Source organism: Copidosoma floridanum, unplaced genomic scaffold (genome assembly GCF_036245765.1).
Source record: "Copidosoma floridanum isolate Cflo_tuat_1 unplaced genomic scaffold, Cflo_Japanese_pri ptg000025l, whole genome shotgun sequence".
Lineage (NCBI taxonomy): Eukaryota > Metazoa > Arthropoda > Insecta > Hymenoptera > Encyrtidae > Copidosoma > Copidosoma floridanum.
Window position 1 is genome coordinate 957,216 of NW_028321902.1, and position 14,441 is coordinate 971,656.

General features: G+C 32.0%; 1 protein-coding gene and 1 long non-coding RNA gene across 2 annotated transcripts; one reads left to right on the forward strand and one right to left on the reverse strand.

Moving 5' to 3' along the window:
- Positions 1 to 525: 525 nt before the first annotated feature.
- On the forward strand, positions 526 to 3,985 carry LOC106645430 (antichymotrypsin-2). Its single transcript, XM_089595439.1, has 7 exons — positions 526 to 648; positions 1,188 to 1,370; positions 2,215 to 2,425; positions 2,500 to 2,711; positions 2,794 to 2,973; positions 3,049 to 3,226; positions 3,843 to 3,985. Exons 1-7 carry the CDS (start codon positions 574 to 576, stop codon positions 3,983 to 3,985), a joined length of 1,182 nt encoding a protein of 393 aa, XP_089451565.1. The 5' UTR covers positions 526 to 573.
- A 7,908-nt stretch (positions 3,986 to 11,893) lies between these two features.
- Positions 11,894 to 13,715, reverse strand: LOC149373890 (uncharacterized). Its single transcript, XR_016293242.1, has 4 exons — positions 13,654 to 13,715; positions 13,485 to 13,582; positions 12,121 to 12,322; positions 11,894 to 12,035 (listed from the first exon to the last, which is right to left on the reverse strand). It is a non-coding gene; the product is annotated as an uncharacterized LOC149373890 (long non-coding RNA).
- Positions 13,716 to 14,441: the final 726 nt, after the last annotated feature.

Genomic DNA, 14,441 nt, shown 5'->3' on the forward strand with positions numbered 1-14,441 from the left:
GATTGGCCCTATGTGGGGAGATTAGTTTTAGTCAGTAGGAGCACAAAGAAATCCAACGCTACATTTGGTTTCTCAACCGAGGGTGCCTTCTACAGGTTTTTTTTTCCTCGCCTCATCGAAAAAAAAAAAATTTATTTATACAATTGATATTATATGTTTGATGCACCGATGTGTTTTAGAAACAAACTGATTTTTCTTCGTACCTATGGCTCCCTATTTAAATAATTGATTATACATTAAGTTGAACCATCATTTCAAAAAGCTTGCATAAAAAAAAAATTTGAGGTTTAAGAATTTTTTAAATTTGGTGTTTTAACAAAACAGATTTATTTGTAAACTATAAAAATTAACAGCTACCAAATCTCGCATTGTGAAATAAAAAATCTAATGCTATTTCTAAAAATTTTTATCTCTTAGCACTATTACATCGATGCGCACACTTAACGGGTCTAGTGCCTATGTAGGCATAGGCGCGGTTGGTTGCTGGCGTTGATATGTCAGTCAGTTGTTCGGGGAAATCGCTGCCGTGAACGACACGTTCTCAGGGAAGAAGAAAATCATCCGCTGAGCAAGATGAGAGAGAAAGAAAAGAAAGCCATCGAAAGTTTGACCAAGCGAGCTGAGAAATTCACCACCGATTTACATAAGGTTCTCAGTCAATCGAATTTCGATAGTAATGTTTATATATTAAAGTTTATAACTTTATTTCATACGATTAGATAGTAAAAAAAAGAAGTATATTTTACAATTTCGGGCTTTTTTTTGAAAATTTTCACCCCAACAATTTTGCATCTACAAAAAAATACGAATCAGATGCTACATTTAACCCATGATCTAACAACAATAATATGGTTCATTCTCATCGTCCATTGCATCACTTTACATTAATTGTCTTACCTTTTGAAAATAGTTCATTTTAGAGGACATGTCAAAGTTGACAGCCGGAGAAACTAGGGGGTTTATGGGACACCTGGACAAACCAATTCACGTTTCAAAGGCATCTTATGGTGTCTTAAAGACAAAAAATTGCTTTGGTCAGTATTCATATTATAGGACTTCGTACCGATTGCAATCATTTGTACCGTAATGATTCGGTAAAAATACAGTCGCATTAACAAACTAATATCATTAACAAACTGAAAAAAGCTATATACAGTTGTATTATCTGTGAATACTTGTTGATGTAGAGCATAGCCAATGAATACTCTGGGAATTTCGTGAGCTCGGGCTTGAGTGCATACATGGTTTTGGCAATGGCTGCATACGGTGCCGATGGATCCTCCGCTCAGCAAATGCGCGAGACTCTCCACCTGCCTGAGGATGACTCCCACGCTTGTCTGGGATTTCAGAGCTATATTGATTGGCTTAAAGTAAGTTACTGGTTGAGATGAAAGTTTGGACTTACATCTTCTTAGTACCAACAATATTTGAACATGACAAGGAGAAACCGTGTATAAGTTTGTAAACAGTGCTCTAATATGAATGCCTTATTATTTACAATCTTTAAATAAAACCAAACAGCGTTAAGTCGCTTTTATACTTGTAAATTTTTATTATATTTTGACATTTTCATAAATTTATTTTCATAAATCACTAAAATAATTCTTTATTTTGCGAAAGCTGCAAGTTAAGATATTTGTTTCAATAATAATGACAATGATAACAATAATAGTAATAATAATAATAATAACCATAATAGTAACAATAATAATTTTACGGGGGATAATTGGTAAATTATAAAGATAAATTTTTTTTTGATGAAGGAAAAATAATTCAATACTTATAAAAAAGTTCAACAGCAGTTTTTAATGATACGTATTACTTTTTGTAACATATGACCTCAGTCAATTATTACTGATGACTTATAAGTTATTAAAAATTAATTTGGGAATTTTTTTAAACTTTATAGATAATGAAATGATCCTGTTGTCAATGACAAGAATAATAATTCGTCGGTCGGTTTATAAAGCTTATTAATTTAGTGACATCAAGCATCATCATTGAATTTGATTTGAAAATTAATACTTCATAATGTGTTTATTAAGAAATATTACATTAAATTAAGTACTGCACTTCTTCAACATGTATATACACATATTTTTGTACTTTTTACACTGATTTCACCGTTTTATTGCGTCTATTGTCGTGAACATTCCAATATTGAATTGTTCTATATAAATGTCATCAAAAATAAGTCATATTTTATTTCAACAGGATACAAAACAAGTTGATCTCAAAATTGCTTGCAAAATGTATCTTGCGGACAGTTTTAAAATCAAAAATAATTTTAAAAAATTTACTCGCAAGTATTTTCGATCTACATGTAAAATAGTGGATTTTAAAAAGAGTGTTAAATCTGCCAAAGTAATGAACGATTGGTGCGTCAAAAAAACAAATGGAAAAATTAAAGACATCGTACACTTAGGTTGGCATTGCCAAAACTTTTTTTTTAATCTATAAGTCTGACACCTATAAAATCTTCCCTATAATATTTTTTAGATGGGCTAGACACTGCGGACATGATCATGTTAAGTGTAGCGTATTTTAAAGCGGAGTTTTTATGCAAATTTAATTCAGTACTAACAGAACAGAAATTATTTAATATTGACAAACACACCGCCATCCAAGTTCCCATGATGTACATATGTGATGACTTTTTTTATCGAGAATTAGAAGAAGTTAATGCTAGAGTAGTTGCCCTGCCATATGTGGTAGGTATTTGTACTTAATTTTTTAAAATGTAATCTTTTGCACAGAGCAATCTAAACATTTTTATTTGTTCTTCCATTCAAGAATCAAGACTTTCACATGGTAATCATAGTACCCAACAAAATTAATGGCTTGGTGGAGCTTGAGAAAAATCTCGAGAAAGTTAAACTTGACTTTTGGAGTTTTACAAGGAATAAAAAAGTAATGGTTTTGTTACCAAAATTCAAAGTCGAATCAACGCTAAATCTAAATCATCATTTAATGGTATGATAACTTTATTGATATTTTTATATAAAATTTGAATATGAACTTTAGCAGTAAGTTTAATGTGCTCTATAGTCAGGAATGAGCGACGTGTTTACGGGACGAGCAAATTTTAAGGGTGTATGTGATGAAAATGTTCGTATTTCCCAAGTTATACAAAAAGCTTTTTTCGAAGTTTATGAAGAACGTAGTGAAGCTATCAAAATCCCATGTGATAGAAGCTGTGTACGTACTGTTTTCTGGGATTCTGGAGGTAAAAACTGTTTTCCTTAATAATTGCATTTATAAATTATTCTTTTTGAGATTTTTTTACCACGTGAATCTTTATCTTTTTAGCTTTTTTTTTAAATAATTTTATTCTTGACTGAAACAAAAGTTCTTTCCTTTTTTATTTATCTCTTGAGCTTTATTATGAGATATTTACTGCCTTCAGCTATTTTTCATTCTCGCTCAGTTATTTCTACATTACTAATTCATTCTTACCAAGTTGTATAGAGAAAAAATCTTGGAATCCTAACAGTTTCTTGTTTAAATTTTTTATTTCTATCATTAGCCGTTTTTCAGTTTTTGTGAAAAATTTTATGTATTTTTTGTCGGAAAAGAAGAAAAATCAATCATGTAAAGACATAGTTTAGTTGAAAGAAAAACACAATTAGAAACATGCAAAATTTATTTTTGTGTAGTTAGTTTAAAGGATTGATCAACCTAATACATCTACTTGTGGTAGCACAATAAAAATTTGCCTTTAATTTTTCAAAATTGGTGCACTAGAACATTGTAAAGCTTAAGATTATCAAAAACACTCTAGCGATGATTATTACAAAAAATCATTTATTTCAAAGCTAATGTTATTGGAATGTTTATTTTAGGAATCAAATTGAAGGCTATCAGAACTTTACGTAGACTACAATCACGGCCTATTGAGTTTGTTGCTGACCGACCTTTCTTTTTTAAGATTATGTATAGAAACTTAACACTTTTTTCTGGTCACGTCTCCAATCCCTTAAACTAATAAAAGTTTTTCACTTCATCATAAAAATATTTCATAATAAATCACATATACAACAGAATATTATCCAAAATTCATGTTTTTAATTAAATGTTCTTCTTCATGGCAACGAAAATTTTTATTGACTATGGTTATTGACACTGATATTATTATTATTTTTCTAATGTAAAACAGAAGTTTTCTACGTATCTGCTACATTGAAAGAAGATCTTAAGGTTCTATAATTTCATAAAACTGTGTTATCTCATGTATGTGGCACATTCTGTAATAGATTTTGGAAAGACTGAAATACTTTATATAAATAAAAGTATTTGAAAATAACACGAAAACGATATTTATTTATTTTAGTACAAAATTTATCTCAGCTACTATAGTGTACATAAATATTTATATAATAAACTTTATACTTGATGTACTAGCTTTCCATAGTAAAAAAAGTCACATCAATTGAGTCATCAACGATTTCGTAAGTCTTCGTACGCGCATTATGGAAAAAAGACGTTATTACCACACCCGTTTATTGACAAATACTACTTAAAAATTACAGATATTTATATTTATTTTACATAAGTTTTATGCCACAAATGTTTTCTACACAAGTTTTTTTGACTTAATTGAATTCTACACACCTTCATTTCCGACACGATCGAGCACTTTGTAATTCTTCATCGTGTTAATACACGGAAAAATATTTTTTTTTGAGAATAACATTAAATCATATAGTACCTAGCATATTTATGTACAATATTTTGTACGTGTAGAGATTTTTGTGCAAAGCTTATTTAGTACGAAACTAATTTATACATTTTTATTCATTAGTATTAAAAAATATTGTATGAAACCATATTTTAAATAACCCACTGCGACGTATCGAGGGTAGTGCCATTATTTTTGGGATGTGGATATCTGATAATTAGGTATGGTTTTAATAAATATTTTAATACTTTATAAATGAAAAATTACCGATGCAAAAAATCTCGTAAAAAGGTTTTTTTTAAAGAATAAAAATGAACAATTCACTTTCGTTACATATTTTTTTATGGTGAAACTTTTGAAATTGTTAATGTACTCTCGTGTTAACGCACCTACAAAAGTATAACGACAAAAAAAAATTTATATCATTGGCACATTTTGAAAAAAAACTCAGTAGAATGTGTGTACCTTTTTTTTTTTAAATTATAGTGCTCTACGTCCGGCTCCTTTAATAAGGGCACCAATATGGACACTTAGCACTTTGGAGAAGGAAGGGAAGAGGTGCTCCTTTAATAAGGGCACCAATATAGACACTTAGCACTTTGGAGAAGGAAGGGAAAAGAGGGATGAGAGGCCACCCATTACTGGGAGGGGGTAGGGGGAATTAGGAAATTTTTGCTGCGAGAAGGTCGCCTAAACTCTCCTCGAGGAGCATTGCGTGGTAAAGAAAAAGCACATGTGAAAAATTACAGGTACTTGCCCGTAAAGTCGCACTGGCCGGGAATCGAACCACGGCCTCCCCCGCGTGCCAACTCCACGACCTAACCGACTGAGCCACCACGCGCTCTCAATGTATATACCTTAACCACTTAATTTTGACTTAAGGGCAGTCCTGAGATAGTTAAAATTTTCTACCTTATCGGTAAGGTTACTCGAATTGCATAGCTTTATAACATTGTTTATTGAGCAGCTAGCTGTTTTATCGAAATAATAAGAGTAGACGCACATTCTTGACACATCAAAGAACAAATCAAGCCCACATTTGGCAAAATTGACTGAGAATTCAAGGCAAAAAGTGAAAAATCAGATTACATCTTATCAATACAAGATCTGATTTTTAACATTTTCCATTTTTTTGGAATTCAATTACTTCTAAACTCAAGTTACACGTATAAGATACCCTAAACTTCTTATAGTTTATTATCTGTGTTTGAAACTATAAAAACAAGCATAGTATTAAGGGCCACTCATAAAATTTCATGTATTGTTTTTATAAAAAAAAGAAATCATTTACTTTTTTTAAACATGATTCAGTATTAAATCAAATTAAATTAGTTGCATTCTATAAAAATTTTGAAAATTTATTTTTGTAAAATTAATATTTAGTATCAATCCATGTATGGTTTAATTTAAATTCACCTTTAGTTCCTTAAAATATGGTCATTAAGGCAGTTTCAACGTTAAGATCATCAAAAATACTTAGATAATCATTATTTCAGAACTTATTATTTGTTATTTTTACTACTGTATATGGAACACTCTGTCGTTTGAATTTTTTGTGTCAGCGAGGATGGAAGTTCGTAGGTCGGGTTTCCTGTCACCCATGCAGTTTATTATTGACTGACCATTTCTTTTCAAGATTATGCACAAAGATTCAACACTGTTTTCTGGTCATATCGTTAATCCTCTAAACTAACCGAATTGTTCTAGTTGTCTCACAAAAATAACTAACATGGCAATTGAAGTTCAAAATTAATATCGAAAAATATTGTGATAATTGCTAATGTAATTGCTGTTACGAAACAATATAGTACTTTAAAAATTCAAACTGGAGAGCATTGATTTATTGTACAAGTGTTCCTGATTTATTTTTGCTTCAAAGATAAAAAGCCTCTCGTCGTGGCACATACAGAAGAGGCCACTACGTGGATTGTGTAACGTCTGTGACCGATTTGTTTTTTTTCGAAGAGTAAGACTCAAGAATCTTGAATACCTGTTCACACTTTTATTGCCCAAAACACCACTGCATCTTAACACTGCTATGAATCAGAGATTAAAAAGAAAATCGCTGGTACATATGGCCTAGAAACATCATAAAATAATTGTTAGAAAGATACACGAAAAAGTTGTTTCTATGCAAAAAAAAGTTATTCAACAGAAAGTAAATTGTAACCTCTAAAATAATTGTACTTAAATCAGAAAAAAGTTAAGTATAGTAATAACAATAGTACTGAAAATACCAGTAAAAATATACACAAGGAGAGTACTGTTGAAAATCTTTCTTATGCCATTTAAAAAAAAATATCAGGTTGTTACACGTGTAGAAGAAATTGCTCAAAATCACACAATCATGGTAAGTTACAATTTTTATTATTTATTATTTCATTTTATTTATTATAAGTACAATCATTTACATATTTTACAATAACTATATTATACGCCTTATAATTATTGTACACGTGCTTATGCTATATCAATTAAAATATTAAAATTATCTTGAACCTATGAGTATTAAATTTCTGTACATTATATTATGTTGAGTACATTTCTGTTATGTTTATTCCTTATTTCTACATTTTTCTGTATCGACGTGATTCAATAATGTTTTAAATCTCATACACTTAATTATTATGTGTCACTTTCAAAACAAATACATCATTGACAGGCATTTATTAATAGTAACAAATTCAATAAGAAAAAGTTTATTTAAGTGCAAATTACGTAAATTGGAGCGCCTTGTTGTGGCTATCAAGAGCTATGAACGCAATTTTAGCGGTGAAGAAGATGACCAACATGTGCCAATAAGAGTTTACCGTAGATAGTACATCTGTATGTATATTAAATATCAGACAGAAATCATCGATTACATGTATATTCTGCATACAACATACATTTATTCTATGATAACTTTCATTGGCTAAAAGTTATTTTCTCTTGCATTTTATAAGGCCAACTCACCAGCCTTACATAATAAGTGAAGGGGGGAAGGAATATGTGTCCAGCTATACACTACGTGCAACTGTGCAAGTTTTAGTAAAAATTATGTAGTTTTAGGACATTTCAGGTATTTATGTATTATTGGCCAATAATTGGTAAATATAACGAAAATCGTAACAAAAAGGTCAAGTTTCACAGCTCCTTTGACAAATAAATGAATTTTGTGATAAAATAAGTAAACGAAATAACGTAAAAAAACCAATGCGACTGGCATACAATTTCATACACACAAACATAAGATAGTAGTGAAATAACTCGGCTAGTCAAGGTGCACGCGAAAATCATGTCACCTGAACGCAGAAATCAACCCTCGCATACAAAACCAAAATCCGCATAAACCTATTGTAACGAGAGACGGAAGAGATAAACACATATTTGACCACCAATTCCATTTTCTCTGACACGGAAAATTTCGACTAAGGATAGATGAAAAATAAACGCCTCGAACGATTAAATGAGATATCGCCCGAAAGCCAAAGGTGACTCAAGCCCCATGATTTGACTACAGTTTATTGGCACGCCCACCAACACGTGTAAGAAGTAAAAGTTAGAAACGTGCTAAGAGTAACCTATTTTTTTAACGACAAGCAGAGTTCTCATCTGGAAAGCCCAAGGGATAAAGATCGCAGTAGTAAACCCTTTGGATGCCTACTACGGAAGACGCATCCAACGAACTTGGTGGACTTTTAGCTATCTCAACCTATAGTTTATCAATTGTAGGAAATAACATGCTCTGATCCCTTGGTGCTTAATATCTACCTTAGTACAATTCTGTCTTAATCCGACAGATTCTACAAACTCCTAGAGGTGGTATGCATAATGTTTCCAGATCCTAGGTGTAAGGTAATCAGGCGTAAGGTAAGGACAGGCGGTATTATTTTGACTTGCGGTCAAGGGTATACGGGACAGTTAGGTTTGAAAGAGGATGTGTTGAAAAGTCATGATTTTCACGAGCACCCAAATTGACAAATATAATGTCATTGCCATATCCGGAGGTGGTATGCACAATGTTTGTTTGACAGAAGAAGGCAACGTTGCAACATTTGGATGCAACGATGAAGAGGCCCTGGGCCGGAACACTGAGGAGAATAGAAAATATGTCCTCGATAACGTTTAATTACTGGCGCGAGCCATCCAAATAATTGCAGGAGATTCCCACAGGGTAGCTTTGCTAGAAGACGACAGAGTTTTCTGCTGGGAATTTTTTTAGGTGCATAATGAGTAATTTATCTTATCAAAAAAATTAGTAAACTTTCTCAAAGACAGTCACAACGTGTATCGCTACAAGTTGTGGTTAAAGAGAATTATACGACTAACCGATGAAAAATTTATCAAAACTGCTTCAAGATCGGATCACTTGGTTTTACTCGAAGGCCAGAGAAGAGTTTACATATGTGGGTGCTATGCATAAAAAAGAACTTTAACCATTACCTGCAACAAAAACAGACTAAGAGAGTTACCAGAAAGAAAAACAGATAGATACAGAAGGTGAGGAAAAAACAAGTTACTAACTCCTTGCCAAATTCATTACGTAATAAATAAAAAAACTGGAGTAAAGTGGATATGTTGAAAATTTCACTTACATTCTTGATGTAAAATATTTATCGAACTAAAATTTGTAATTTGAATATTGATTGAAGAATTCATCAAGAATTATCTAGTATCAAATATTTTCGTGTTACTTGATAACTCTGGAAAAGTTTTCACACACGAATGTTGTGAGAAAGTGAGATTTAAAAAATCGTTATTTCGCAGTTTCCTTAAATAAGTTTACTGCTTGGAATTCACGTGAAATCGTTGGATCTACAAACAACAATAAATAATCGACATCGAAATTCTAGCCGAAGGACCGAGAGTGGCGAGTGGCACTACTTCTTCAGAAAACCCCATATTTCCATCGAATGTGGAAAACCGTTTACCACAACTTGCCACCTTACAAGACACGTGAGAAAACATACGGGAGTGAAATCGTTCCAGAGCTCGTTTTGCAGAAAGACGTTTAGAAAAGCTGAAATTATTAAAGAGCAAAAACGCGTTAAAAAAAATGATGTCCTTGCAAATACTCAAAATGTAAAAAATATTTTACCCAATTCATCAAAATCGCGTCAAGATAGGATCACTTGGTCTTACGCGACGACAATAGAAAAGTATTCACATGCGGTTGTGGTGAACAGGGAAAACTCTAACGATGTCCTGAAACAAAAACAGACTAGGAGAGTTACCAAGAAGGAAAACGGATAGATGCAGAGGCCGAGGGAAAAATAAGTTACTTACTCGTTGACAAATTAATAACGTAATAAAGAAAGAAATCAACATCGAAAACACATGGGATAGTAGCTACGCCAAATTTACTAAAGATAAAGATTTTAATGATGTGGTTGTTTTTGGTTCAAAAACTGCCGTAATTTTATGATGTTAAATATTTTACCTGAACATAATATTAAATATTTTTAAAATTATAATAGATAATTTTGTAATTTTTTTGGAAATTTATCAAGATTCATCCAGTAACAAATCTTTTTGTGTTATTGATAACAAATGTGGAAAAACGTTTGCCACAACTTGCCACCTTACAAGACACGTGAGAAAACATACGCGAGTGAAATCGTTCCAGAGCTCGTTTTGCAGAAAGACGTTTAGAAAAGCTGAAATTGTTAAAGAGCAAAAACGCATTAAAAAAAATGATGTCCTTGCAAATACTCAAAATGTAAAAAATATTTTACCCAATTCATTAAAATTGCGTCAAGATAGGATCACTTGGTCTTAAGCGACGACAATAGAAAAGTATTCACATGCGGTTGTGGTGAACAGGGAAAACTCTAACGATGTCCTGTAACAAAAACAGACTAGGAGAGTTACCAAGAAGGAAAACGGATAGATGCAGAGGCCGAGGGAAAAATAAGTTACTTACTCGTTGACAAATTAATAACGTAATAAAGAAAGAAATCAACATCGAAAACACATGGGATAGTAGCTACGCCAAATTTACTAAAGATAAAGATTTTAATGATGTGGTTGTTTTTAATTCAAAAACTGCCGTAATTTTATGATGTTAAATATTTTACCTGAACATAATATTAAATATTTTTAAAATTATAATAGATAATTTTGTAATTTTTTTGGAAATTTATCAAGATTCATCCAGTAACAAATCTTTTTGTGTTACTTGATAACAAATGTGGAAAAACGTTTGCCACAACTTGCCACCTTACAAGACACGTGAGAAAACGTACGCGAGTGAAATCGTTCCAGAGCTCGTTTTGCAGAAAGACGTTTAGAAAAGCTGAAATTGTTAAAGAGCAAAAACGCATTAAAAAAAATGATGTCCTTGCAAATACTCAAAATGTAAAAAATATTTTACCCAATTCATTAAAATTGCGTCAAGATAGGACCACTTGGTCTTAAGCGACGACAATAGAAAAGTATTCACATGCGGTTGTGGTGAACAGGGAAAACTCTAACGATGTCCTGTAACAAAAACAGACTAGGAGAGTTACCAAGAAGGAAAACGGATAGATGCAGAGGCCGAGGGAAAAATAAGTTACTTACTCGTTGACAAATTAATAACGTAATAAAGAAAGAAATCAACATCGAAAACACAGGGGATAGTAGCTACGACAAATTTACTAAAGATAAAGATTTTAATGATCGATTTATTTATGACCAATGTCTGTTTGTCAGAATGCATTTTTCCATACTAGCAATCTCTTGAAGCATATGCAAATCTACGTGAAACACACCTTTTCTACGATTTACGTTATCTTTACTACTAGCAACGAAAATAGGTTTAATACTGAATAACAAATAGCCAATAATATATTTGGTCCTGACATATACCTTGAATTATGCACTTACCTCTCACTATAGGCACTTGGATCGTTTTTCTGATCCTCTTCCACGGACCGCACATAGTGTTAGTATAGCTAAGCACACATTTTTTCTCCCTTCATGAGGTGAATATACGTGCACACATATTGGTCTTTCTATTATTTTCCTTCAACGTTCAAATTAGGTGCGTTAGCTCTCTAAGTTGACTATGGGTGCTACAATTAGTGCAAAAGTAGCAATGCATTCTCGGCTAATTGAAATTCTAAATTGGATAGCTTTGGAGTAGTTAACATATAACTAAGAACAGTACAATCGATTTAAAGAGAAAGCTAAGGAAAAGTTTCATCTTCGTGCTACAGTCTTAAAAAAAAAAAAAAAAATTAATTTGACGCTTTTCCTCACTGAAATAATTATGTGCTTTCACCACTTGAAACTTGAAGAACCTCAACATCTTTTACACGTAATTTGAATTTATCGTCATCGCCTTTAGTGCCAAGCTGTCTTTTGGATGGCATTCCTCAGGCATAAGGTTTTTCTAAAAAAATATTGTCGAAATTATAATTAAATCCATTAGTATTCACTTCATGGACTATTATTAGTAAAACATTTGGAGTATTCACCAGTTTTTGCAACAGCAGACTTGGCAGTACCAGCTGTAATGTTTATGGATTTCGTATTATTTAAAGTTTTGTGGAATCTTCTCTCACAGTACCAAGTACTAGTATTCCATACTCTTTCTCCTCAAAGACATAAACTGGCCCTTTGTCGTCTGAAGCAACCGCAAGATGCTGCCCTGAGGTAACTTGAAACCATTTGTGTCTACTGAAAATATCCAAAAGTTTAGGGTCAATCAGTTGTAGAAATTATTAGTAAGAAAAACACCATACAATACAAACTTGATTTATTTAGATTTATCGATACGAAAATAAAAATTTTGAAAAAAAAAAGATTCTTTCATTTTTCGCTTTAATTATTATTGTTTTAAAGTAGTATGTGTGTTAAAAAATCTCAAATAAGTACTGCGAAGATGTCTGCGAAAAAAATAAGTTTGAACCAATTACCGTGACTGTAAATGGATGAATGGAATATTGGGTTTATGTGTAAGTGCATTAATAATTTTATTTTTATTGTATTTAAAACGCGAAAAAACTAGCAGTACCAGCTATAACATTAACTAAAGTATGGATTAAAATATTTGAAAATTTTATATGTACTTTAATTAATAAAACCAAACTAAATATTTTTGTATATTTTTGATTTAATCTCATTTTTTGTATAAAATTCAACTACTACTTTTTTATTCAAATTTCATCTATTCAAGAGTATAGATTACAAAATAGATTATTATCTTACGTTTTTTTTACTTATCATTGTTTTACAATATTTTACGTTAGAAAATGTAATATATTGTAAGGTTTAACGTTAAAAAAGTACTTAGTTGTAAATTAATTACAATAGATGTGAGTAATTATAAGTATATAAACGTGTTTATATATAATTAGTCATGTCTCTTTAGCTTTTGTAAAAATTGTAAAAATTATGACAAAGAATTAAATGATTAAAAAATTATTTAAAAAACTACTTGAGTTAATCTTTATTGCCAAATTTATTGTGTATTACTTAATTAATTTTTTCAGCGTGAAAAAATTGTTTTGACACTTCTCCTACTATCCATTAATCTATATTATTAGTTTCATAATTTTTTAATTAGTTGGTGGCGAACCTTATTTTCCTACCAAAAACACGGTGTATGTCGAAATGTTAAAAAAAACCAGGACAAACCCAAGGGGTTACTATGTTCCAGGACTTGCCTTGGCGACATGTGCCACCGTATTCCAAAGCTACTTTTTCTTTCTCGACTTAATGTTTCTTTGAATAATAATAAATGTACATATACGCACTTTTTTTATTATACGAAGCAAGTTCAACTTCCAACATAAACTGAGAATTAGTAGTAAATTTGGCAAAAAAACGAACCACTTACCATTATTCCCTGGAGGTTCTAGCGTCCATCTTGAAATTCAAGCACGTTCAACAGGCAACGCTTGACGCGTAGAATTTCTAGTTTTTTCACCAGCAACACTGAGGAAAAAAGCAAGATAAACGTAGATTAATGCTTGAAAAAAATTCAAAAATTCCAAACGTGTACTTACTTTTCGTCCAAGTCGAAAGATATTCGACGACGCAGGAGATTGATAGTTGACGTCGACGTGGCTTCGAAGGCTTTAAAAGATTTACTGATGCCTACTGGAAGTTCGATTGGGCTCCCAAAGCTATTTTCGGCGATGCCGGTTATAAGTGAAAATTTATCAATTATCGTTAGTGAGACGACTCGATGTCACGGTCTCCCTCGCACTCGTTACAACTTTCTACACGTCACCCAACTGACAAAGCCGTCGATTAGTTTGTTGGAGCTATGCGATTGGATAGTGCCCCAAACCACGCCTAATTTCATGACTACAGTGAAAACGTTTTCGAGCTTTTCAAATTACCACGTCACATCGCTCATACATCAGCAACACGTTCGTTATGTACAATGGAGGGAGGGTAAGAAGTGCCCTGAGGGGCCTAACTGCTTGACTAAAAAGGAGAAATTTAATTTTCGACGTAAAAAAGGGTTTGAAGGCTTTCAAAAATCTAATGCTACTTACTAAGCTTATCAGCCCCTCAGTTCTGAACTGTTAACCTCGGAAATATACGTATACATGAGTGCGTCTATTAAAGCCCGCCAGGAAGGCTGAGCACGGTACTTTTCACATACATTTGAAAAATAGTACTACAAATTAAAAGATTAGGTCATACCCATAGACGATTTTATTTAAGTTGAATAAATAAATCGCAGAACTGCACTTATTCGGTTAGAATTTCCGTCCATATTTGGTGATAAGAATATTAATGTAAAGACATTGGGAACGTTGTAAGACATTACTTTCCATATTTT